Consider the following 25,018-nt stretch of genomic DNA (forward strand, 5'->3'; position numbering starts at 1 on the left):
GTGTAACAACAAAGGTGGCACTGGCTTAAAATGCAGTCCATAATGGTCGTCTCAGGTCAATATCTTGCCCTGTTACAAAGTGGGAGGAAAATTCTAAATACATTATCTTTTGGGAACTTGCTAAAATATTCTCTTTTTTTAATATTCATAACTCAAGTAAGTTTCCAGGATAATTTGTATTACTTTCATGGTCTGTTCATGCAGATGTAAAAAACATGAAATGCCTGCTATACACACAGAAAGAGTGCATTGGTGCCCATCAGTAGAAGAAGCTGGAGTCGGCAGCTGTCAGGTGCATGTTTCATTCCCCCATTGAGCACTTTGACAGATCTCAGAAACACCCAGCTGGCGATAGCGTGGCACCTTCCCTGATGAGGGCAGCCTGATGTTGACAAACATTGCAGTGCCACTGTGGGCTATTGCTCTCCATGGGTCACATTTACAGCAAGTTTACTCCTGTCCAATTCACTTACGGCTCAGTGGAGAAGCCTGTCTGAACAGCCAGCGATACCTTCTATTTCTGATCCTTGCTGAAGTCTATTAACTGTACATCCCTGAAGAGTGCAAGTAAAATATTTCCCGAAGGGACCTATACTACAGCAGGTCACCCACTGTTCTGTGATAGGGTATATAGGTTTGTTTAACCTCCTTGTTATTAGAATTAATTCATTTCTCTGTGTATATATACATGAAGGACCTTACTATATGTTGATGGTGGTGTCAGTAATGATAACAAGCATGATGATGATGATGAATCCTTGATTGTATTACTTACCCTGGTGAGGTCAGGGGAAACTGCTGGGCTGGCCTGAGGACTCCTTCTCACACTACCCACATCGGTCAGTCTGTGTTGGGAGTCATCCCATCTCCCATAGGCAAGATCGATGCCTCCCAGAAAGGCTAGTGACTGGTCAATCACCACTGATTTCTCATGGTGGGCCCAGAGTAATGATGTGGAGGGTACGTGGTCAGGGTGCCGGATCACCTGTCACTCAAAAAGATATGAAAGGGTTTTTTGTTTGTTTGTTTGCCACATAATAAGTCAGTGGTTCCCATAAACATTAAAAACGGTTGGCATCTTTCAGCAATGGGTAAATTATTTTGAGAACCAAATTAACCTTCAGTTTCAGCTTCTTCATGCTGATCCCAGAATTTAATGAAAACATAATCGCTTTTTAAAACAAACTATTTGAACTGACTTGTGTACATTTGAAAGATAGCTAGAAAGAAAAACAAACTCCTATCTTCACTACAGACGGCTCAGGGCCAAAAATAGCAGAGCTCACAAGATGGTGGCACCTAATGTGAGAAACAAGTACAGCTGCGTCTCCAGCAGTTTTTGCAGAGCCTCCAGAGGATACTGCCCCTAGCAGGTGCTTGTACACCAGCAGGGCCCAAGAATACCTCCACCCAGCTGTGGTGCTACCCATCTCCTTGGGGTGTGGGTCCCCAGCCACTTCCCAGCACCGTTCTTCTGCACAATTTCAAGCACCACTCCAATAAGATATTATGACGGTGTGTCAATCTCTTCCCAGCCTGGGGTTAGCCTGCTGCAGTGATGCGTGCCACACAGCCATGATGCCATGAAGGCTCTTCAGAATTGAAGGTGACCAAGGCAGACTTGCCGCCTGCAGCTCTTCGACAATTCGACAAGGAACAACCTGACCATCACCAGATGAGATCTGTAGGGTTCAAAACCATGTGATTCCCCCCCCCCTTTTTTTTTTTTTGCTATGAAGTTTGGCAAAACTCAAACATGATCTAAGTATGCTACAGTACCCCTCCCTATGACCAGAGGCCAGAAGCAAACTGGGTGCTCCAGCACTATGCATGATATGTTTTGATAGAGGCTTTGTTCTTAGTGGGATATGAGCGATTGTAAGAGTCAGATAGCAGTTATGGGGGGAGGGTAAAGCTGATGCAGACGGACAGCTCCCCTCTGTATCACTGTCAGTGGAGAAGAGGGGGTAGCTTTTAGGAACATTTGACATACTGTATGACTCACCATGATGTTGGAATGAAGGCCCATCAGAGTCTTCTTGGTGTATTCACTGTTCAGGCCCAGGATCACTTCAACTTCTTTATAGAGCAATACACAGATCTTTACCCCTTGCTCCTGGCATGACAATTGCAGACAAGACTATTCACTACCAAATTTGTCTTTGGTTCCATCTGAGAGCTTTGAAAGACGCTGAAATTACTCACTGCTTTTCGCTTTAAGACGTGATCTAATCTCCATGTGTTCCCATCTACCACAGGTCTTTTGAGGAAGATCTCTGGACTCAGCCTAAGTACATCAGCAAAAATTTCAAGACAGTACCACTGAAATAACTTTGACATTTGCTGCTCAGTCACATTTACTCTGGAATAATAAAACTCCAGTTTTGTGAAAGCAATTACATCAGGGTTGGAAAAATCTTGAGTACTAGTGCTTTGTTACTCTACTCAAGTACAACTTATAAAGATTTTCAATCATACTATTACTCAGTAAAAGAGTAAAAAATAATAGCCTCAATGAGGCTGGAGCTCATACCAGCCAAGACACCCATAAAATCGTAAATATAACAGGTGGCACCACCATTTTGACAACTTTTATGCACACCCACCTGGGGAACATTGTATGTGAGTTTGATCGAAATCCAATCAATCCTGTAGGAGGAGTAGCAATTTTTGTAAATTGTGGACAGACAACGGACGACGCATGATTGCATAAGCTCATCCGGCCTGGCCTGCGGCCGGATGAGCTAACCATACATTTAGCTAATTGCATTTTCATTCTGACCTTCAAAGTACGCTTTACAAATATTCAATGCCATGAAATGCTATGCCAGTTGGCCAAGCAGCAAACCAAATTCTAGTTTTGTCTGAGTTGGCATAATAGTAAGTAAGTCAGTCAGTACGTAAGTAAGATAGATAGATAGATAGATAGATAGATAGATAGATAGATAGATAGATAGATAGATAGATAGATAGATAGATAGATAGATAGATAGATAGATGTTAGGATTGTTAATTTTTGATCAGTTAAAAATATTTAGTTTTACCACTGAATACTTTAGCATACTGAAATGTAAATACCTTTTGATATTCATTCAGTTAATTATTTTCCCTTCCATAATTTCTTCTTTAAACTGATTCAGAATCTGACACAGCATCCATACTTTTATCTAAGTACACTTTACTTTAGGGCGGCACGGTGGTGTAGTGGTTAGCGCTGTCGCCTCACAGCAAGAAGGTCCGGGTTCGAGCCCCGTGGCCGGCGAGGGCCTTTCTGTGCGGAGTTTGCATGTTCTCCCCGTGTCCGCGTGGGTTTCCTCCGGGTGCTCCGGTTTCCCCCACAGTCCAAAGACATGCAGGTTAGGTTAACTGGTGACTCTAAATTGACCGTAGGTGTGAATGTGAGTGTGAATGGTTGTCTGTGTCTATGTGTCAGCCCTGTGATGACCTGGCGACTTGTCCAGGGTGTACCCCGCCTTTCGCCCGTAGTCAGCTGGGATAGGCTCCAGCTTGCCTGCGACCCTGTAGAACAGGATAAAGCGGCTAGAGATAATTAGATGAGACACTTTACTTTACTGTGCTTTTGTCACCCAGGGATTACATGAATAATATATTCAAATCTTTACAAATTTCACAGTGTATTTTAAACCAGTGTCAGTTTTATAAGGTTTTGTAAGATTTATAATCTTTGAATTCCTTCCAAGAAAGGAGGCATTCACACATTGTCAAAAATGTTCATATCAAATATCCCCAGGTGGAATGTGATTTAATTTCAGGAAACAAGTACACATGCTACTGTGTGCAAGCGTGAGTCCTGCATATTCCTCTACTACATCAAGGGGTGTGAAATAAGTGCTCACAGCATCGTCAAAACTAGGAACAAGAGGAATGATTGATGCTGAGTCTAATCTGTACCACCAGGCTGTGATGAAGATTTCCTCCTCTGCACCTTCTAGGGCATCTGCAATGGCATCAAAGTACCCAGCTGCATTGAGAAACCTTCAAAAAAAAAAAAAAAGGCATGGGAAGATTCGTTTAAAAACAGTACCAGGGTGTCTCGCAGATATTTCTGATAAAGGAATTGTTCAGAGAAAACCAATCAAGATGAGAGAGACATGTTAAATATAACACAAGGAGCAGAATGTATTGATAACTGAACTGATGGGGAGAAGTGGTCTTTAAAACATGATGTCTGAAAACATGTGAAAGTTTTATGAAAAGAAAGCAAATTGTTTTGACGTGATTATAGAGCATGATAGCGGATAAAGCTCAAATACAGTGTGTCAAACTTTACTGCTCGACATTGGATCGTTCCTCACCATTGTGCTTTCGTGTTTTCTCTGACAGGGGCAAATGAGCCATGGCGATTTTCTCTCAAAAAGTCCTGACCAAACCTTTGGACAAATTCATCAATGGAGTGCCCCCACCAGCGAGCCTGCCTATAGGTGGAACACTTAATGGTAAGAGCCCTATAATAAATAATGAAAAGGATGAGGTGAAAATGTGAGGGGATTAAATGCTACAAATTAAAATGAACTCTGTGATGAAGTAGAGGTAAATAGTCCAATAAACGTGCCTACAGAGATTTTCAATTGTCACACCATGCCTGACTCCAGTCTCTTCGGTCCCAATTTTGATATGGAAACCCTTATCGTAGAGAATCACTGTCCCTATTTGGCCATCTTTTGGCTTCATGTAGAGAACAAAGGAATCTTTCACCACCAGCCATCTGAAACATGAAGCAGGCGCCCGATGAGAGCTGAGACATGAGCGAGAGCTGCTTTACCCGCCATAAGAAAACAGCTGTAATAAGCAGAAATAAGTGAACAGCCGCAACAAAAGACATGCCTCGACCCGAGTGCCCAGCTAGCACTGCAACCCGAGAAGTAAAATTCAATTGGAGCTAAACCTTCACTGTTTGCTTTTATGAGCTGTGTGAATTATGCAGGCGTAACACTAGCTGCCTGTAAAACAGAAATAAAAACAGCATTTCTTCTCACATGAAGATAGTTCAACATAAGCATGTGTTATTCTGTCCTACTTATTTCAAAACCAGTGCTGTTTTATACTACAGTGTAATAAAAACTGCAGGTCACATGCTGATGACTGTAAGCCTGTCAGCCTGAGCTGTTTGAACAGAAAATGAGGGATCAGTTCTTCTCTGTTAAAGGGAGTGGTTTGGAACAACAACAGACATGAGTCATATCACATGATTTAAGAGATGAACATATTGCTTTCATGTGGGTCCATGATATTTATTTTTAATGAAAAGATATAAACAGTTATATGTGATTATGGACAAGGCGTCACCTTTTGGACCAGCGATAACACACACTGTTGGACCCACACCAGTAACAGACTGGGAATGTGTTTCCTCCAGATTTCTTCAGGATCATACCTTCACTTTTCAAAAAAAAGCAAATGAACGTAAATCATGCTGTATGTAACAAAGAAAAAAAGACTAGTATTTTATTATATATAACAAATAAAACAAAAACAGAAGAAGTGTGATACTTCATATATGATAGATACTGTATCCTGGTTTGTTCTTACATTCCCTTTGGTCCGAGCTCCTTGATAAATGATATTTGACTCACTTCTAAGAATTCAAGCTGAAATGAAATTCAAACACAAAAGTCGGTAATTAGCTTTAACCTCCTAGGGCTTAGCGGTCACATGCGTGGACAGCACTTTTTAGAAATTCGGAACAAGAATCCACATATGTGGACATACTTTTTCTCTAAAAGTACATCTTATCAAAAGATGATGCTTAGTTTTGATTCTAATCAGGTTCTAATAAGCCCAAATAGCAAAGAGAAATAAAAAATGCATGTAAAAAAACAGCTTGGGCCTTATTAAGACATTTCAAACAATGTCTTGTAAACATGCCCTTCAAAAAAATGTCTTAGCAAGTTAAAAGATCTTTTTAGGCAAATTCAACTAATATTTCACAAGTAAATAAGTAAAGATGATTAAGCCCCATTTCTAGACATTTGTACTCAGTTCAAGCTTGAAATTGTTTTATTCTGTTGGCAGATCATTTTGTTTATTTCAAACATTTATTTCTAGAGGGAAGCAAAATTATCTGCCAAAAGAATAAGAAAAAAAATAAGCTTGAAGTTAATATGCATTGAAATTGAATATGTAAAGGTTTAATACATAGCCAAAAGGTCTGCAAATGTTTTTTTTTTTTTTTGTTACAGTAGTGGAAATCACAACACAACATTGTCAAAGTTCATCTCATTCTCATCTCATTATCTGTAGCTGCTTTATCCTTCTACAGGGTCGCAGGCAAGCTGGAGCCTATCCCAGCTGACTACAGGCGAAAGGCGGGGTACACCCTGGACAAGTCGCCAGGTCATCACAGGGCTGACACATAGACACAGACAACCATTCACACTCACATTCACACCTACGGTCAATTTAGAGTCACCAGTTAACCTAACCTGCATGTCTTTGGACTGTGGGGGAAACCGGAGCACCCGGAGGAAACCCATGCGGACACGGGGAGAACATGCAAACTCCGCACAGAAAGGCCCTCGCCGGCCACGGGGCTCAAACCCGGACCTTCTTGCTGTGAGGCAACAGCGCTAACCACTACACCACCGTGCCGCCCCTGGTTCTATTATTATTATTATTATTATTATTATTCAGCATTGCTCAGTAGATTGTAATAAGCCTCAGTTCTTCAAAAATGGAGATCAGTTTGCGTTTACATTTTTAAATGGTGAAACTGATAAACATTAAATCACTGGAGCCATTCATTACACAGTGTGGAAACTGCGACACATTTGCTTGGCTAATCAGTTCTAAAGAACATCATTATTGTGATAGAGACAAACATCAAGTATTCTTAGATTTTATATTACTTACTGTTGCAGGATGATTCCTGTATAATGTTTTTTTCAAAATATTCTTGAGATAGTCTTCAAGCCGCATCTAATGAAGCACAATGTTGAGTACAGTAGTCAAGAAAATATATACAGTTGTGGTCAGAAGTTTACATACAGTGACATAAATGTCATCTTGGATATGAATGTCATGGCAATATTTGGGCTTTCAATGATTTCTCTGAACTGCTCTTTTTCTGTGGCAAAATGATTGCACAGCATATATCTTTTAAAAAAACCCTCAAATTTGGTGCACAATTTTCTTTGGGTTTTCTGAAATCAACACAGGGTCAAAAGTATACATGGATGGTCAAATATTTACATACACTCAGATTATTAATTCAAAGGTGCTGAAACTTCCAAAACGTCTCTTATCTTGCCAGGGCTGAGGTCTCTTAACTTCCTGTTCGTGATCATGATTGACTACAGCTGATAGCTTCTCTGTGCCTTCATAAAAAGGGTTTGTTTACAGCACTCGTTGGATTGACCAACACACAGTAAAATGGGAAAGTCCAAGGAGCTCAGTGCAGATCTGAGAAAGAGGATCGCAGATGTACACAACCCAGGAATGTCTCTTGGAGCCATTTCTAAATAACTGCAGATCCCAAGATCAGTTCAAACAATTGTATGTAAGTTACTGGGAGATGTAGTCACTTTGCCAAGCCACTTTCCTTCAAGAAAACCCAAACTGTCACCCTCAGCTGAAAGGAAATTGGTTCGGATGGTCAGGTACAACCCGGGAACTACCATGGCACAGCCCTGCCATGAACTGGAAGCTGATGGATCACTGTCTACAGTTCAGATCACCATGGACTAAGAGGCTGCCATCCAAGAAATAACCCCCTGCTCCAAAATTGACACCTTCTAGCTTAACTACAGTTTCAAGCTGACCACACAGACAAAGAAAAAGCCTTCTGGAGGAAAGCTGTATGGTCAGATAAGACAAAGACTGAGTTGTTTGGCCACAATGACCACCATGTACAGAGAGACACTGTACCAGCTAGTAGTGGTGGTAGGATCATCATGCTCTGGGGCTGTTTTGCTGCCAGTGGAACTGGTTCATTGCACAAAGTGGATGGAATAATGAAAGAGGACTACCTTCAGCATAACCTCAAACCATTGGAAACTTGAACATGATTGGGAGTCACAACAGGACAATGAACCCAAACACGCATCAGAGCTGGTTGTGGAGGATAAAGCAGGCTGACATTAAGCTTAAAACAAGTCCTGACTTCAACCCTATTGAAAATATATGGACTGTGCTTATAAGTCGAGTCCACGCCAAGAAAAAAAAAAACAAATTTAATTGAACTCTACCAATTCTACCATGAAGATTCATGAAATATCCAACCAGAATTCTGCCAGAAGCTTGTTCATGGTAAACAAAAAATGTTTGGTCAAGGTGAATCTTGCGAAGAGACATTTTACCCAAATATTAGGTGTGCTGTATGTAAATTTTTGACCAGGTATGTATACTTTTGACCCTGTGTTGATTTCAGAAAACCCAAAGAAAATTGTGCATCAAATTCGAGGTTTTTTTTTTTAAAGATGTATGCTGTACAATCATTCTGCTACAGAAAAAGAACAGTTCAGAGAAATCATTGAAAGCCCAAATATTGCCATGACATTCATATCCAAGATGACATTTATGTCACTGTATGTAAACTTCTGACCACAACTGTATATCTTTAAAAACACATTTGCTTTTCAAATAAGGTGTAAGATAACGGTTCTAACTTTTCTGCTGATCAGCTGTTCCTCTTTGACCAGAGCATCAGGTCTGCGTGGCAGTGTGGGTATGTGTCCCAACCGAGACCCCTCATGACCTTCAAATGAACTTCTTTTGACTGAGTGACTGGGACAGAGATATAGCATATAGTTTAACATTAACACCATCACCAGGTAGTTGGTTGTGTCTCTGATTCATTTAGCTTCAACGCTCTGACAATCATCAGCGTTGTCTACACAGTGGAGCTGAGAACACTCAGAGACAGCTGTGGGGGACACATCTGGGAGTGACTGAGTATATTCAGCCAAAAATGAAAAAAAAACAAAACATATATATACACACACACACACACATACATCTCATCTCATTATCTCTAGCCGCTTTATCCTGTTCTACAGGGTCGCAGGCAAGCTGGAGCCTATCCCAGCTGACTACGGGCGAAAGGCGGGGTACACCCTGGACAAGTCGCCAGGTCATCACAGGGCTGACACATAGACACAGACAACCATTCACACTCACATTCACACCTACGGTCAATTTAGAGTCACCAGTTAACCTAACCTGCATGTCTTTGGACTGTGGGGGAAACCGGAGCACCCAGAGGAAACCCACACGGACACGGGGAGAACATGCAAACTCCGCACAGAAAGGCCCTCGCCGGCCACGGGGCTCGAACCCAGGACCTTCTTGCTGACACACATACACATATATATATATATATATATATATACACACACACACACACACACACACAAAGCAGTGTAGTAGAGCAGGTCTGAGTACAGGACTGTGTGTTGGGTATGAATGTTGCACTGTGTGACGACTGAATATCCCCATGTGGAAACTCTTGGCTTGATCACCACTATTTACTTTTCAATAAAAATTTTATTTGAAAATATAAAAGATTCCCTTCTGAGTACTAAGGTTGGATTTAGAACTAAGAATAATATTATTAGTTGCTGTAATGAAAGGCAATTAAAGGACGTTAGTGTGTTTGTGCATGTGTTTATGTGTATAGCTTACATTCGACTTGGCAGTGGAAACTTTAATAAGGCTTTGAACTTAAGCAGCTCCTGATGAAGCATTTGAAAATGCTTGAAACGTCTCTTGATTTTCCATGTGAACTCCCCGTAGCTTAGCTCGATGGTGTACAGATTAGGGTTCAACACCTTTCAGAGAAGAAGTATGATGTCATTTAGAGCCAGTTCAAAATATCCCTATTACACATAAAATAAAAAAGTAATTGAAAATAATAATAATAATAATAAGAAGAAGAATAACAAGGTCTGAGTTAACAAACAGTCTTTTAGCATATACAGTATCTGCATGTTCTAATATTTATATAACCTTAGAACATTTTCAACCATTCAGTCTTCGGTATGAAACTAGATCATGAAAGTGATTACGAAAGCAGATGTTTAGAAAAGCTCAAACGTGATCTTATTTCCAAATGTCCTTGGGTGTGTCTGTAGTGGTAGGATAATACACAAGGAATTGTATCTACCCTTGTGCATGTCAAGCGCTCCACCTCTGTCACTTTCACCAGGATTGGCAAGTCTTCAAAGAACACCTTGCAATCCAAAGACTTAAATGGAAGAAATGAGTATATTGCTTGAAAAGTGTGCTCACTGGATTCTGAAACACACACACACACACACACACACACACGGTGAAAATCCACTGGTCTGATGTTGGACCTGTAATTTAGCAGCATAGCAAACTAGCAATCATGTAGTAGAAAGAAGTGATTAGACTGACTATGTAAACTTTGAAGTGCACAGTAATGGGTTGAGGAGGAGAGAGGCTACAATTGAGCTCTACTAGGGTGGCAATTCATGAGTCCAGCTGGAGGACTATACTATTGGCACCTGGGGATTTCCCTGGAGGCACTACGCTCTGCTGTACCAGATAATACAGATCGCCGCAACACGGTTACAGATACTGAAACACAACAGCAATGTACAGACAGGTGAAAAAAAAAATCAAGGGAAAAAAAAAAACCAAAAACAGTGGCTTGTTTGGAATAGATGCTTTATCCCTCCAGTACAGTTACAGAGACTTGTAGAATCTATGCAGAGTTGCTTTACCTTTATTTTGTCACCTGTCTGTAGGTGATGATTGATAATGATTTACAAGTACATTTTAATAAACAGGATGTTGGAAAATGCTTTATTTGTTATAAATTTGTTATAATTCTAATAATCTACTCCAAAGTACACAAGGTACAAACAGCATCATGTTGCAACCTGCACAATGAATTCAGGCTGGTAAAAATATTATGCCAGAGCTTGTGTTATAGTACTGTATATCACCATGCTCTTAATTCTCCATTCTGAATGGAGAAAAGTCTGCCATTTTCTATAACAGCAGCTGTGACACAAGTTCTGTCTGAAAGGCAAATATCAAGTTAAATGAATGCACTTGTTACAGTATATTTATCAGTTATTCCACAAAATCGAGTCGTACATGAGCTAATCGCTGACAAGGCACATAGTGCTGAGTTGGCTATAAGCCATGTATGACAAGATTGAGATGGAATAACTGTTTTATTCTATCCACATTCACTGGATTTTGAGAAACAGAGCATGTTTATTGCTATTTTTTGCAAATTTGATAAATAAAAACTTTATACAAACCGTCCGACAAAATAATTTCCGCTTAGAATGTAAACAAACCGGCAAAATGACAGTAGCAATTTGTGAAAAATGCTATAATCATAATTTTTGAAAAATAAAAAAAAAGATACGTTCTTACCATCAAATACTTGTATTCCATATTTTGTGGCTTTTTGGGGTTTTGTTTTCGAGTAGAGTTTTTATTTCGTCCTCAGTTGGTTCAGCATCATGCACCACCATTTTTTTTCTCTACTCAAGGTATATGAGCTGATATCCTAGTAGTAGAGTAGCCAATCAGAGCATGTGATTGCTCATATCCAGTGAATGTGGATAGAATAAATTAGAATTTCACAAGGACTTGTATCCACATAAACAGATTAAAATTGTGTCTGGCTTTCTGTAAAGAGATGGTTAATTAGCCTCCAGCTTCATCACTTTGTAACAGTCAGAGGTAAAGCTGTTTCTTTAGGTTCTCCAAAACGAGAAAGTCTTCACCAAGCCTTTACAACATTAAACACAACTAAAAATAGATCAAATATTTGGTGTGATTCTTTAAAAAAAATGCTATTACTGGCAAATTGCTGTCGTATAAGAGGAATAAAACACTTTGGGGTGCACTGCTATCGGAATATAATCCACTTGAAGCATCATACCACCATGTCATTGATTATTTTCCTATAACAGTGTATTGCATCCTGTTTTATTCCTAACTTATAACATTAGTGTGTACAGCATTCTTATATACACAAGCCATACCATATCCATCTATCTATCCATCCATTATCTGTAGCCGCTTATCCTGTGCAGGGTCGCGGGCAAGCTGGAGCCTATCCCAGCTGACTATGGGCGAGAGTCAGGATACACTCTGGACAAGTCGCCAGGTCATCACAGGGCTGATACATAGAGACAAACAACCATTCACACTCACATTCACACCTACGGTCAATTTAGAGTCACCAGTTAACCTAACCTGCATGTCTTTGGACTGTGGGGGAAACCGGAGCACCCGGAGGAAACCCACGCGGACACGGGGAGAACATGCAAACTCCACACAGAAAGGCCCTCGTCGTCCACTGGGCTCAAACCCAGGACCTTCTTGCTGTGAAGCAACAGTGCTAACCACTACACCACCGTGCTGCCGCCATACCATATCCTCACATTTAATTGTTATGCATGTAATAATAACTACTTATGATCATTTATACAGGCCAGGCATTATAGGATCTTACATATGCTATATAACGTGTTATAAATGCAGATATAATATATTATTAATACTAGCTTCACAGGCAGTCTTACTGAAATATCATACTAATAAAGCATGCTACTCAAACAGAGTTTAAGCATGAGATGGATTATAAATGATGTATTTTAATTTATGCCTCTTTTGAATATGGCAAAAAGCATACTAAGATTTCACGTTAGATTAATTATTAAAATATAATTAGAATAAATCCTGCATGAGTAGCAGTGTGCAGTGGAGTCAGAGGCCACTATGAGAACAGACACTGACCCTGCAGACTGGCATCACACTGGTCCACGTCCAGCTCCTCTGTATTATCCTGTAGGTCGTAGTGATCCAGACTGGCTGAGAAGCCGCTCATGTCTGACTCCAGCCGCTCCAGACGGAGAGGTTTGTGACACACAGCCATTCCCCAACTTACTCACACTCCCAATAATGCCGGTCTATCAGGAATCAGAGGAGTAAATGGTTTACCAAACCTAATATAATCATATAATAAATAGTCACAGTGGTACAGCTTCATTTTTTATTGAGGGTGGAAAAGGTTGTGTAATCAAATCTAAACAATTTTTTAAAAAATCCGATTGTGTGTGTATATATCATAAAAATGTGAGAAGGGTATAGAGAGAATGCAAATGAATAAAATCCTGTTTATGCAATAACACTTCTCTTTATATATATATATATATATATATATATATATATATATATATATATATATATAAATAAAAACTCCCTGCAGTTTTATTAAATAAACTTGAACTATTTTGAAGTAATGAAGAGACTCGACCTATTTTTACATCACCCTAATCTACTGTAATATATAAGCAATGGTTTTATTTATATTACATATAATGTTGATGCATGTTTTATCCCAATGAAGAGGTATGAATTCTCGGCATTTAAGCTAAATCCCAACATCACTGTCTGTTTAATTCCTTCGCCTTGATTTTGGTGTCTTTTGACAATATTGCTTCTTCTCAATTAGATCCATTTCTCAGTAATTTCTTTAGTAAATACCCAGTACACACGCGCGCACACACACAAAAAAAAAGACTTGGCTTGCAGCCACTGATCATTGCCCCCTCATGCAAAATGCATGAAGTATGGATTTCATATCTGCCGGCTGTAGTGTTCAGCTCTCTGTTACTCTCAGGGAAAGAGCTGTTAATGAGGGGGTAACGCTCTCCACACCAGTGGCCCTGCTAGTGGTCCAAATGCAAAGTGACACCAGTCATCAGAAGATGAGGAGATGTAATGTTTTCTGATCCCATACAGGGTGATAGACATTGATTTCGCATGATTTAATGGCACATGCAATCAAGGAAAGGCTGAGCTCAAATGGTACGACAAATATGGCATGAGGAGATATCACATGACCCATAAACCTCTTTGTACAATGAACTTGAACAGCTGAAATAAACTGTTCAAGATGTGTATGATGATCTGTGTGCATATCTGGTGTCTCTGTGTGTCAGGAAGAGAAACAGGGGCTGCGTTCAGATTTTAGGATTTTGTGCTTCATTTCACCTGTCACTGCTCCACTAAAATAGCGAATCTCCCTAATGGCTGTGTTGAGGTCCTCAGTGCTGCAGGGAGGGAGAGAGACCTAAACCCACTTGCCCTCATTACCAAAATAGGTCTCAAGCTTCATCAGCTAGAAACACCCAGGCAGTATGGGAAAGTATTCATCCAAGATGGCTCAGCAAAACCCAAAACAAGCCAATGAAACGAATAATAATTCTCCATCCTTTAGCAATGGCAACAGCACAGTGGACATTTGGATTAAAGTGCTTCTCCATGCTGTAATTGGCTGGCCAAATTAGCAGAATCACATACACTTATTAACACATTCACGAGGTGCAGCTAAATTGCATGCAACACATAATGTTTGCTGAACAAAGACCCTTCTTTGGCATAAAATTAGGCGCCCCTGTAGAGCACATTAAGTAGATAAAAATTGCACAAACAATTAAGATGTGCTGAGTTGAAGATCCCCAAGCAACATGAAAACGAGTTCATTAGGTACAGACGAGGCAGATTTTGCCCCGACATATTATTTTGTTTTGTAAACGCAGTTCATGTATTTACACTTTGTGACACTTTAACAAAAATGATTATCATGTTAAATGGCATAGTCATATCTGTTCTTTGAAATAAAAAAAAGTGGAGAATTACAATCTCAATTGTTATTCTGTAAACATGCCAAGATAGACAACTTCTTGATCTAGAACATAATAATATCTGGTTTATTTGGACAAACATTTCTCCTTTTGAGTGGATTATTATTATTATTATTATTATTATTATTATTATTATTATGTAGTAGTAGTAGTAGTAGTAGTAGTAGTAGTAGCAGTAGTATTTGATATGCACTTTAATACCATTGTCACTTAATAAATGGATTTTTTTTCAAAGCTCAAACATATACAGGTGCATCTTAAAAAATTAGAATATTGCGAAAAAGTTCAATATTTTCCATCAATTATTTAATAAAGTGAAAATTTAAAATATTCTAGACTCATTACATGTAAACTAAAATGTTTCAAGCATTTTTCTGTTTTAATTTTGATAATTATGGCCTACAACACAAAACATTTAAAAAAAATCTCAAAATATGAGAATATTTCATTTTAAGTTTGATTAAAACAGTATAAATACCATGTATCTCTTGGTCTACTTCAGTACACACAACCACACTCATGGGGAAGACTGCTGACTTGACAGTTGTCCAGAAGACGATTATCAACACCCTCCACAAGCAGGGTAAGCTACAGAAGGTCATTGTTGAAAAGGCTGGCTGGAAAAGGTGCACAGGCAACAGGGATGATAGCAGCCTTGAGAGGATTGTCAAGAAAAGTCAATTCAAGAACTTGGAAGAGGTTCACAAGGAGTGGACTGAGGCTGGTGTCAGTGCATCAAGAGCCACCACACAGAGACGTCTTCAGAAAAGGGACTACAACTGTCACATTCCTAATATCAAGCCACTCCTGAACCAGAGACAATGTCAGAAGCAGCTTACTTGGGCTAAGGAGAGAAAGAACTGGAATGCTGCTCAGTGGTCCAAAGTCCTCTTTTCAGATGAAAGTAAATTTTGCATTTCATTTGGAAACCAAGGTCCTAGAGTCTTGAAGAGTGGAGAGGCACAGAATCCAACGTGTTTGAAGTCCAGTATGAAGTTTCCGCAGTCTGTGATGATTTGGGGTGCCATGTCATCTGCCGGTGTTGGTCCACTGTATTTTATCAAGTCCAAAGTCAACACAGCCATCTACCAGGAGATTTTAGAGCACTTCATGCTTCCATTTACTAACATGCTTGATGAAGATGCCAATTTCCTTTTCCAGCAGGACTTATCACCTGCCCACAGTGCCAAAACTACTACCAAATGGTTTGCTGACCATGATGTTACTGTGCTTGATTGGCCAGCCAACTCACCTGATCTGAACCCCAGAGAGAATCTATGGGGTATTGTCAAGAGGAAGATGAGAAACACCTGACACCCCCCCCCCCCCAAAAAAAAAAAAAAAAACAGACTAGCTGAAGGCCGTTATCAAAGCAACCTGGGCTCCAATAACACCTCAGCAGTGCCACAGGCTGATCGCCTTCATGCCACGCTGCACTGATACAGTAATTCATGGTAAAGGAGCCCCAACCAAATATTGAGTGTATAAATGAACATACTTTTCAGAAGTTGGACATTTCTGTATTGTAAATCCTTTGCTGATTGATCTTAGGAAATATTCTAATAATTTGAGATACTGGATTTCTGATTTTCATGACCTATAAGCTATAATCATCAAAATTAAAACAAAAAAAGCCTTGAAATATTTCACTTTACATGTAATGAATACAGAATATATGAAAGTTTACCTTTTTTGCTTTAAATTAGGGGAAAAAATTAACTTTTTCACATTATTCTAATTTTTGAGATGCACCTGTATACAGGCCTGCAAATAAACAATATTACAGTCTTGATAGAAAAGTATTCTACCTATCCATGAATCAACAGGCTCTGGGGAATTACATTTTGCACTCTTAATATAACAGAATAGACACTGACATGCAGTTATTAATTTGCTCGGGTGTGGGTTTGGGTTAGTTAACCTTTTGATATTTTTATTTTCACTCACGAGTGTTATATAATAGCATTGCCAGCTTCCATTCTTTGCAGTTTGTGAACTCCTTAACAAGACCTGAACTTTCTGAGAAGGTCACCAGTAATATATGTAGTAACACCTCTGTAATAGGGACAATGTGTGCTTGGGGTGGGGGGTGTTGTTCTTATTTAAAAAAAAAAATCCCTGCACCCCTTAAGATAAATGCCAGAATACTCCTACAGGTACATTTGACGATTTGAGAAGGTGTGACTTATTATTCAGTCATTGTTATGGCATGGAAATAAAGATTGAAAATTATTCTCCTTGGCAGAAAAAAAAAACAATAGGCAATATAATATTGAATATTTTTGTTTATATGATAACATTACATAGATTCCCCCACCCACCCTCATTCTGAGTAGAAACTTATAAATTATTCTGTAATGAAATAAATTGTTCAGGAAATGAAGGAGAGCAGGGTTTATATTAATTATTATTAATAATATATTATTTTATTATTCATATAATTATATTAATATATTATTAATGTATTAAATATTATTCATTTTATTAAGCTGCACAAATATTTCCCTTATTTTAACCTGGGGTAATGCAAAATTAATATATTAATTTAGCTCTAAATATTATACACATTCATATAATCATGTATGTGATACAGAGTTCAGATCAAGATATTACACTGGGGAATAATTACTCCGTGCATGACTCTCTGTGATATGACTGAACAAGAATAGTTCATTAAGCATGAAGAAATTATATATTATTCTGCATAGCATTTGCCACTATGTCATAACACATTTATTTATTAGTGCTAAATCATAACATGACCTAAGATACGAGCCGGAAACAGCAGGAAGGCAGGATGACGAGAAAGACAGAGAGCTCCTACCTCTCCAGAATCATGCGAATTCAGTGCTGGAAGATAGACAGACTTTCCTTCTCCCTAGCTTTCTTAAATCCATTCCACTTGCACTTATAATAACACTGGTCCTATATCAGCTCTAGGCAAGTATCGCCCCTGAATTAAATCAGAAATATAGAGGACTTAGTTCTATTTACAGCTCCTACAATGTTTCATTGAAGTTGGGAGTAAAACAAGAGTACCATTTCACAGGCTGCTGAAAGCCCCTATTGATGGAGTAAAGTGTTGTGATGAAATGTTTGTGCCAGGAATCAGATAGCTGCTGCTAATCTTTGTGATGTCAGGCAGATTAGACTCCATGCTCAGGAGCTGAATACAGTTCTGGGGACTGGCTGGGGATGGGTTTGACTGGTATTTGTGTTGCAGACAGGGACACTGCGCTGATGCAGCATTACTGATGTGTCAGCAGTTTAGATGATGGGGGAGAGTTGGCAGAGTAATCAGCATGCTCCTGACAGATACATCAGTGTCGCCCTGCCATAATGTATACGTGTCATAACTAGTGTGTGGTCTATTCAGTAGTGAGGAGAGTCATGTGATCACTTCATCATACAAGCACAATCATCTAAGTGGATAAGGAATAAACTGTTTATAAGTAATAATTAGGAGTTTGCATGTTCTCCCCGTGTCTGTGTGGGTTTCCTCCGGGTGCTCCGGTTTCCCCCACAGTCCAAAGACATGCAGGTTAGACTAATTGGTGGCTCTAAATTGACCGTAGGTATGAATGTGAGTGTGAATGGTTGTTTGTCTTTGTGTCAGCCCTGCGATAACCTGGTGACTTGTCCAGGGTGTACCCCACCTCTCACCCATAGTCAGTTGGGATAGGCTCTGGCTTGCCTGTGACCAGAGGTGGAAAGTAACGAAGTACATTTACTTGAGTACTGTACTTAAGTACACTTTTTTGAGGATCTGTACTTTACTTGAGCATTATTTTTTTTTGGCAACTTATGACTTTTACTTCACTATATTTGAAAGACAAATATTGTACTTTTGACTCCACTACATTTCTATCAAAGTCCTCGTTACTCATTACTATGAAGCAGCTTTGAAAGTGGATTTTTTTCTTTTCTTTTCTAAAACGGCGGCACGGTGGTGTAGTGGTTAGCACGGTCACCTCACAGCAAGAAGGTTCTGGGTTTGAACCCAGCGGCCGGCGAGGGCCTTTCTGTGTGGAGTTTGCATGTTCTCCCCATGTCTGCATGGGTTTCTTCCGGGTGCTCCGGTTTCCCCCACAATCCAAAGACATGCAGTTAGGTTGACGTGGGGCGGCCTTGGGCTGAGGTGCCCTTGAGCAAGGTACCTGACCCCTGACTGCTCCCCGGGCGCTCTGGTGTGGCTGCCCACTGCTCTGTGTGTGTGCATGTGTTCACTGCTTCAGATGGGTTAAATGCAGAGGATGAATTTCACTGTGCTTGAAGTTTGCATGTGACGAATAAAGGTTTCTTAGTTAGTTCTAAACGTGATTGTTTTTTTCACAGGTGACACTGAGAGCCTATCAGTAATCACTACAGTCACGTCAAGTCTGTATAAAATCAAGTTCAATGATTTCTCCGCAGCATTATTTAACACAATCAGTTGATGACAGGGGATCAAGGTAGAAGCGTTCACGTGATGATCCCCGTCAAGTAATATTACCAATGTTACTTGTGAATTCTACCAAACACTTTGAAGCCGAGCCAAAAGACAAATGATGTCCAGAAGCCCAATAAATGGCAGTAGCCCATCAGCCTGGAACAAGAAGAGAGAGGCCAACGCCCGCCCCCAAGGCCAGCTTTGACCATCATATCTCTAAATGTTGAAGGACTGTCTGCACCTAAAGAAGAACTTGTTGCAAAACTCTGCAGAGAGCATCAGTGTGATATTCTCTGCCTTCAAGAAACCCACTGTGGACCCAAACATCCCTGCCCTCGAGTGGAAGGCATGACCACCCTCATAGAAAGACCACATGAGAAACATGGAAGCGTCATGCTAGCAAAAAATGGGACAATCATCGAATCAACATCAAAGAGTGATGAAAACAACACTGAGGTCTTAACCACTGAGCTCAGAGGAATTACCATCACCTCAGTGTACAAACCACCTCCTACACCTTTCCTGGTGCCAGAAATACCATCATCTGGGAAACCAAGGATAGTGATTGGAGACTTCAACAGCCACAGCTCACAATGGGGATATGCTGGTAACAACGCAGATGGAGATGCAGTGGAAGTATGGGCCGAAACCAACCAGCTCAACCTAATCCATGATGCCAAACAACCAAAGTCCTTCAATAGCGGGCGATGGAAAGCAGGCTACAACCCTGATATCGTGTTTGTCAGCCATAGCATCTCTGGATTGAGCAAGAAGCTGGTACTGGAGCCACTGCCAAAAACCCAACATCGCCCCATTGGCCTTACAGTCAATGCTGCAGTTACCCCAGCCACAGTTCCTTTCCGGAGAAGATTCAACTTTGGGAAAGCGAATTGGCCTGGCTTCCAAGAAGATCTTGAACGGAAGGTCGCCCACCTCCCAGCAGACCCCAGAAACTATGAAATCTTCACTAAGCTAGTGCACCAGGCAGCCCGGAAGAACATCCCAAGAGGCTGCCGCACTCAATACATCCCCGGCCTTGATGCTCCAAGCAGCGAACTATATGAGCAATACCAACAGCTCTATGAATTTGACCCCTTTGCTGAAAGAACCATCAAAGTAGGTGAGAGACTCATGACCTCCCTATCAGAAAGTCACCAGCAGAAATGGCAAACTCTATTGGAGACAACTGATATGGCAAAAAACAGCAAAAAGGCATGGAGCCTCATCCGAAAAATCAACAATGACCCATCAACCCCAACACAGCAACAGTATACCACCACGACCAACCAAGTTGCGCATCAGTTGCTGCTCAATGGGAAATCCACCACCAAACAGCCAAGACCAAAGGTAGACCGACCTCAGCACTCCCAAACCACTGGACTGACTGAGCCATTCTCCCCTGAAGAGCTCAATATCAGCATCAAAGCTCTTAAAACCATCAAAGCCATTGGCCTGGACAATATTTTCAGAGAGGAGATCAAGCACTTTGGACCTCTGACACGGAAGTGGGTCCTTGAGCTGATGAACAACTGCATGCTGACAAGAAACATCCCAAAGACCTGGAGGAAAACCAGAATCATCACTCTTCTAAAACCAGGTAAAGATCCAGCATATGCAAAGAGCTTCCGCCTAATCTCCCTGCTATGTCACCTGTACAAGCTGTTTGAGCACCTGAGCCTCAACAGGCTTGCCCCAGTTGTTGAACCAGCCATCATCCCTCAACAAGCTGGATTCCGACTTAGCAAATCCACAACAAGTCAACTTCTGAATCTTACACAGCACATTGAAGACGGGTTCCAGAAAGGACTGGTGACAGGAGCCGTCTTTGTTTATCTGTCTGCCACATATATGACACTGTGAACCACTGCCTCCTCCTGAAAAAGATCTTGGAGATGACAAAAGACCTGGCTCACAGACCTCATCAGAGCCCTTCTGAAAGATAGGTGCTTCTATGTTGTCCTTAACAACAAGCAAAGTCGCTGGCGATGACAACAGAATGGCTTGCCTCAAGGTAGCATACTGGCTCCACTACTATATAACATCTACACCAATGACCAGCCAATGGACCAGAACACTGAGCGGTTCATCTACGCTGACGACGTCTGTGTAACATCCCAAGAGAGTACGTTTGAAGCTGTAGAAGCAAATCTCACCTCAGCCCTAGATGAGCTACACCTCTACTACGACTGCAACCACCTACATGCAAACCCTGCGAAGACCCAAGTCTGTTCATTCCATCTCAGGAACCGGGAAGCAAACCGACCCCTTAACATCACATGGTCTGGAACACCTCTTGAGCACTGTACCAACCCTGTCTACCTTGGTGTAACACTGGCTCGCACTCTCTCCTATAAGGAACACATCAAAACCACCAAACTGAAAGTTAACTCCTGAAATAACATCCTCCAGAAGCTGACCAACTCCAAATGGGGAGCCATGGCCCACACGCTAAGATCTACTGCTCTGGCTCTGTGCTACTCCTCTGCGGAGTATGCATGTCCTGTTTGGGAGAGATCATCCCATGCCAAGAAACTAGACCCAGCGTTGAATAACACCTGCCACTTAATCACTGACTGCTTGAAGCCCACCAACATAAACAACCTTGTACCTCCTCGCTGGCATTGCCCCTACTGATGTGAGACAGGAAGTCGCCAGCCAAGTAGAGATGACCAAGACCACCAGTGATGAACGCCACCTCCTTTATGGACATGTACCCCCGGCCCAACGGCTGAAGTCCAGGAGAAGCTTTCTCAGCCATGTCCAGCTCCTAGTAGCATCACGGGAAGAAACCAGACTCCAACTATGGACAAAAAGGCTTGAGAACGATCCCCCTCCCATTCACATGGGTATCCCCCCTTCTGAAGCCCTCCCTCCGGGCTCAGAAGCACCATGGGTCCAGTGGAAGACGCTCAACCGCCTGAGAACAGGAACAGGGCAATCAAAAGCTGCCATGGCCAGATGGGGCTATGAAACTGGCCAAACCATCTGTGAATGTGGAGAAGAGGACCATACAACACAGCACTGCCTTGTCTGCCCCTTACTACCCAATCAGTACAGCTCAAAGAATCTCGCAGTGTTCAATAAAAATGCAAAAGACTGTGTAAAGAAATGGGAAACTGTCATATAACCAACCAGCTTCAAAGACACGAAAAGAAGAAGTTGTTGATGGCAGAATGGAAGGAGGCAGTTCTTCTGGGGAATGCACACACTCATGGCTATACCTAGAACCCATGTTTCAGTTTTCTGAAAGGAATAATGAGTCATTTTGTTTTAAATATTTGCTTCTTTTGCCTAAAACGAACCACATCACAGCCTACAAAAACTTGCTGTCCAACCTGTGGAAGCATATTGAGGTATATAAGCATTTTGTTCCAAGAGAAAGCTTGTAATGAAGTTGCCTGTGCTTTTAGAGCTAGCAATAATGTTGCAATAGTTATGCAGCCTGGTTAGTCAAATGACTTTCTATGGATTTGCCCACCAAGTTGCCATAGCCTTGTCCATGGCTAGTGATCACACATAGCTATTTAACTTGGACACTGTTAGTTAGCATGTAAAAATGGAGTTACACTAACATGAATAACATTAACTTATCTGAAGTCCTTTCAGAAATATGTTTTAGCATAATCTTGACAAATAAACAAAATGTAGAAATCTTTATTTTCTAATAACGTTAGCTACCCAATACGATTTTGAGTTTGAAAAGAGTTTGCTCGCATGTCAGGTGGAGCTTCACATTAACCACCATGAGTCCACAGGCAGATTTATATGTGCAGGAATACATACAATTATGCGTGCGCGCATGTGCCCACACACACACACACACACACACACACACACACACACACACACACACACGCACACACGAGACCTGTGAGATAGACAGTATTGTACTAGAGCAGCGACTACAATTATTGACACCTTAACGATCTTTTGGCCATTGCAAAAGTAGAAAAGACTTTCAATACATAAGTTTTACTATTCAATACAAATAGTTACTCAAACTTCCACTGGAAAAAAAAATGAGTTGATTCCTGATTACTTAGTGTATCAGATCACATGACACCATTCCACAATTATCGACACCCAGATGATTATTTATTTAAAAATTTTTTTTTAAAAATTGGTATGTGGTATTAAGTTAACAAAACATAGCTTTTATTTAAAATTTGTTTTACATACAGTGGGGCAAAAAAGTATTTAGTCAGCCAGCAATTGTGCAAGTTCTCCCACTTAAAAAGATGAGAGAGGCCTGTAATTTTCATCATAGGTACACTTCAACTATGAGAGACAGAATGGGGGGGAAAGAATCCAGGAAATCACATTGTAGGATTTTTAATGAATTAATTGGTAAATTCCTTGGTAAAATAAGTATTTGTTCACCTACAAACAAGCAAGATTTCTGGCTCTCACAGACCTGTAACTTCTTCTTTAAGAGGCTCCTCTGTCCTCCACTCGTTACCTGTATTAATGGCACCTGTTTGAACTCGTTATCAGTATAAAAGACACCTGTCCACAACCTCAAACAGTCACACTCCAAACTCCACTATGGCCAAGACCAAAGAGCTGTCAAAGGACACCAGAAACAAAATTGTAGACCTGCACCAGGCTGGGAAGACTGAATCTGCAATAGGTAAGCAGCTTGGTGTGAAGAAATCAACTGTGGGAGCAATTATTAGAAAATGGAAGACATACAAGACCACTGATAATCTCCCTCGATCTGGGGCTCCACGCAAGATCTCACCCTGTTGGGTCAAAATGATAAGAACGGTGAGCAAAAATCCCAGAACCACATGGGGGGGACCTAGTGAATGACCTGCAGAGAGCTGGGACCAAAGTAACAAAGGCTACCATCAGTAACACACTATGCCGCCAGGGACTCAAATCCTGCAGTGCCAGACGTGTCCCCCTGCTTAAGCCAGTACATGTCCAGGCCCGTCTGAAGTTTGCTAGAGAGCATTTGGATGATCCAGAAGAGGACTGGGAGAATGTCATATGGTCAGATGAAACCAAAATAAAACTTTTTGGCAAAAACTCAACTTGTCATGTTTGGAGGAGAAAGAATGCTGAGTTGCATCCAAAGAACACCATACCTACTGTGAAGCATGGGGGTGGAAACATCATGCTTTGGGGCTGTTTTTCTGCAAAGGGACCAGGATGACTGATCCGTGTAAAGGAAAGAATGAATGGGGCCATGTATCGTGAGATTTTGAGTGAAAACCTCCTTCCATCAGCAAGGGCATTGAAGATGAAACGTGGCTGGGTCTTTCAGCATGACAATGATCCCAAACATACCACCCGGGCAATGAAGGAGTGGCTTCGTAAGAAGCATTTCAAGGTCCTGAAGTGGCCTAGCCAGTCTCCAGATCTCAACCCCATAGAAAATCTTTGGAGGGAGTTGAAAGTTTGTGTTGCCCAGCGACAGCCCCAAAACATCACTGCTCTAGAGGAGATGTGCATGGAGGAATGGGCCAAAATACCAGCAACAGTGTGTGAAAACCTTGTGAAGACTTAGAGAAAACGTCTGACCTCTGTCATTGCCGACAAAGGGTATATAACAAAGTATTGAGATGAACTTGTTATTGACCAAATACTTATTTTCCACCATAATTTGCAAATAAATTCTTTAAAAATCAGACAATGTGATTTTCTGGATTTTTTTTCTCATTTTGTCTCTCATAGTTGAGGTATACCTATGATGAAAATTACAGGCTTCTCTCATCTTTTTAAGTGGGAGAACTTGCACAATTGGTGACTGACTAAATACTTTTTTGCCCCACTATAGACTTTATATTTAGTTGGGTACTTTGTCCACCTCTGACTGCGACTCTGCATAGGATAACCGGCTATAGATAATGGATGGATGGATAGATAGTAATAAATATATGCAAAGACAAAGCTAATCTCACATTGCTTAAAAAGCAACTACATTGCA

At 40.8% G+C, this 25,018-nt stretch overlaps 1 protein-coding gene across 1 annotated transcript in view; it reads right to left on the reverse strand.

The window, feature by feature from the left end:
- Positions 1 to 12,883, reverse strand: part of si:ch211-168k14.2 (phospholipase D1) — a 47,807-nt gene extending 34,924 nt beyond the window's left edge. Inside the window, exons 1-13 of the mRNA XM_060928700.1 lie at positions 12,745 to 12,883; positions 10,121 to 10,251; positions 9,640 to 9,785; positions 8,625 to 8,742; positions 6,871 to 6,936; positions 5,551 to 5,609; positions 5,308 to 5,400; positions 4,574 to 4,726; positions 4,317 to 4,466; positions 3,913 to 3,996; positions 2,206 to 2,287; positions 2,006 to 2,116; positions 776 to 985 (exon numbers count right to left, since the gene is read on the reverse strand). Of these exons, the coding sequence (XP_060784683.1) occupies positions 776 to 985; positions 2,006 to 2,116; positions 2,206 to 2,287; positions 3,913 to 3,996; positions 4,317 to 4,466; positions 4,574 to 4,726; positions 5,308 to 5,400; positions 5,551 to 5,609; positions 6,871 to 6,936; positions 8,625 to 8,742; positions 9,640 to 9,785; positions 10,121 to 10,251; positions 12,745 to 12,883 (1,542 nt within the window). The remainder of the gene's footprint in view (positions 1 to 775; positions 986 to 2,005; positions 2,117 to 2,205; positions 2,288 to 3,912; positions 3,997 to 4,316; positions 4,467 to 4,573; positions 4,727 to 5,307; positions 5,401 to 5,550; positions 5,610 to 6,870; positions 6,937 to 8,624; positions 8,743 to 9,639; positions 9,786 to 10,120; positions 10,252 to 12,744) is intronic.
- Positions 12,884 to 25,018: the final 12,135 nt, after the last annotated feature.

Source organism: Neoarius graeffei, chromosome 9 (genome assembly GCF_027579695.1).
Source record: "Neoarius graeffei isolate fNeoGra1 chromosome 9, fNeoGra1.pri, whole genome shotgun sequence".
Classification (NCBI taxonomy): Eukaryota; Metazoa; Chordata; class Actinopteri; order Siluriformes; family Ariidae; genus Neoarius; species Neoarius graeffei.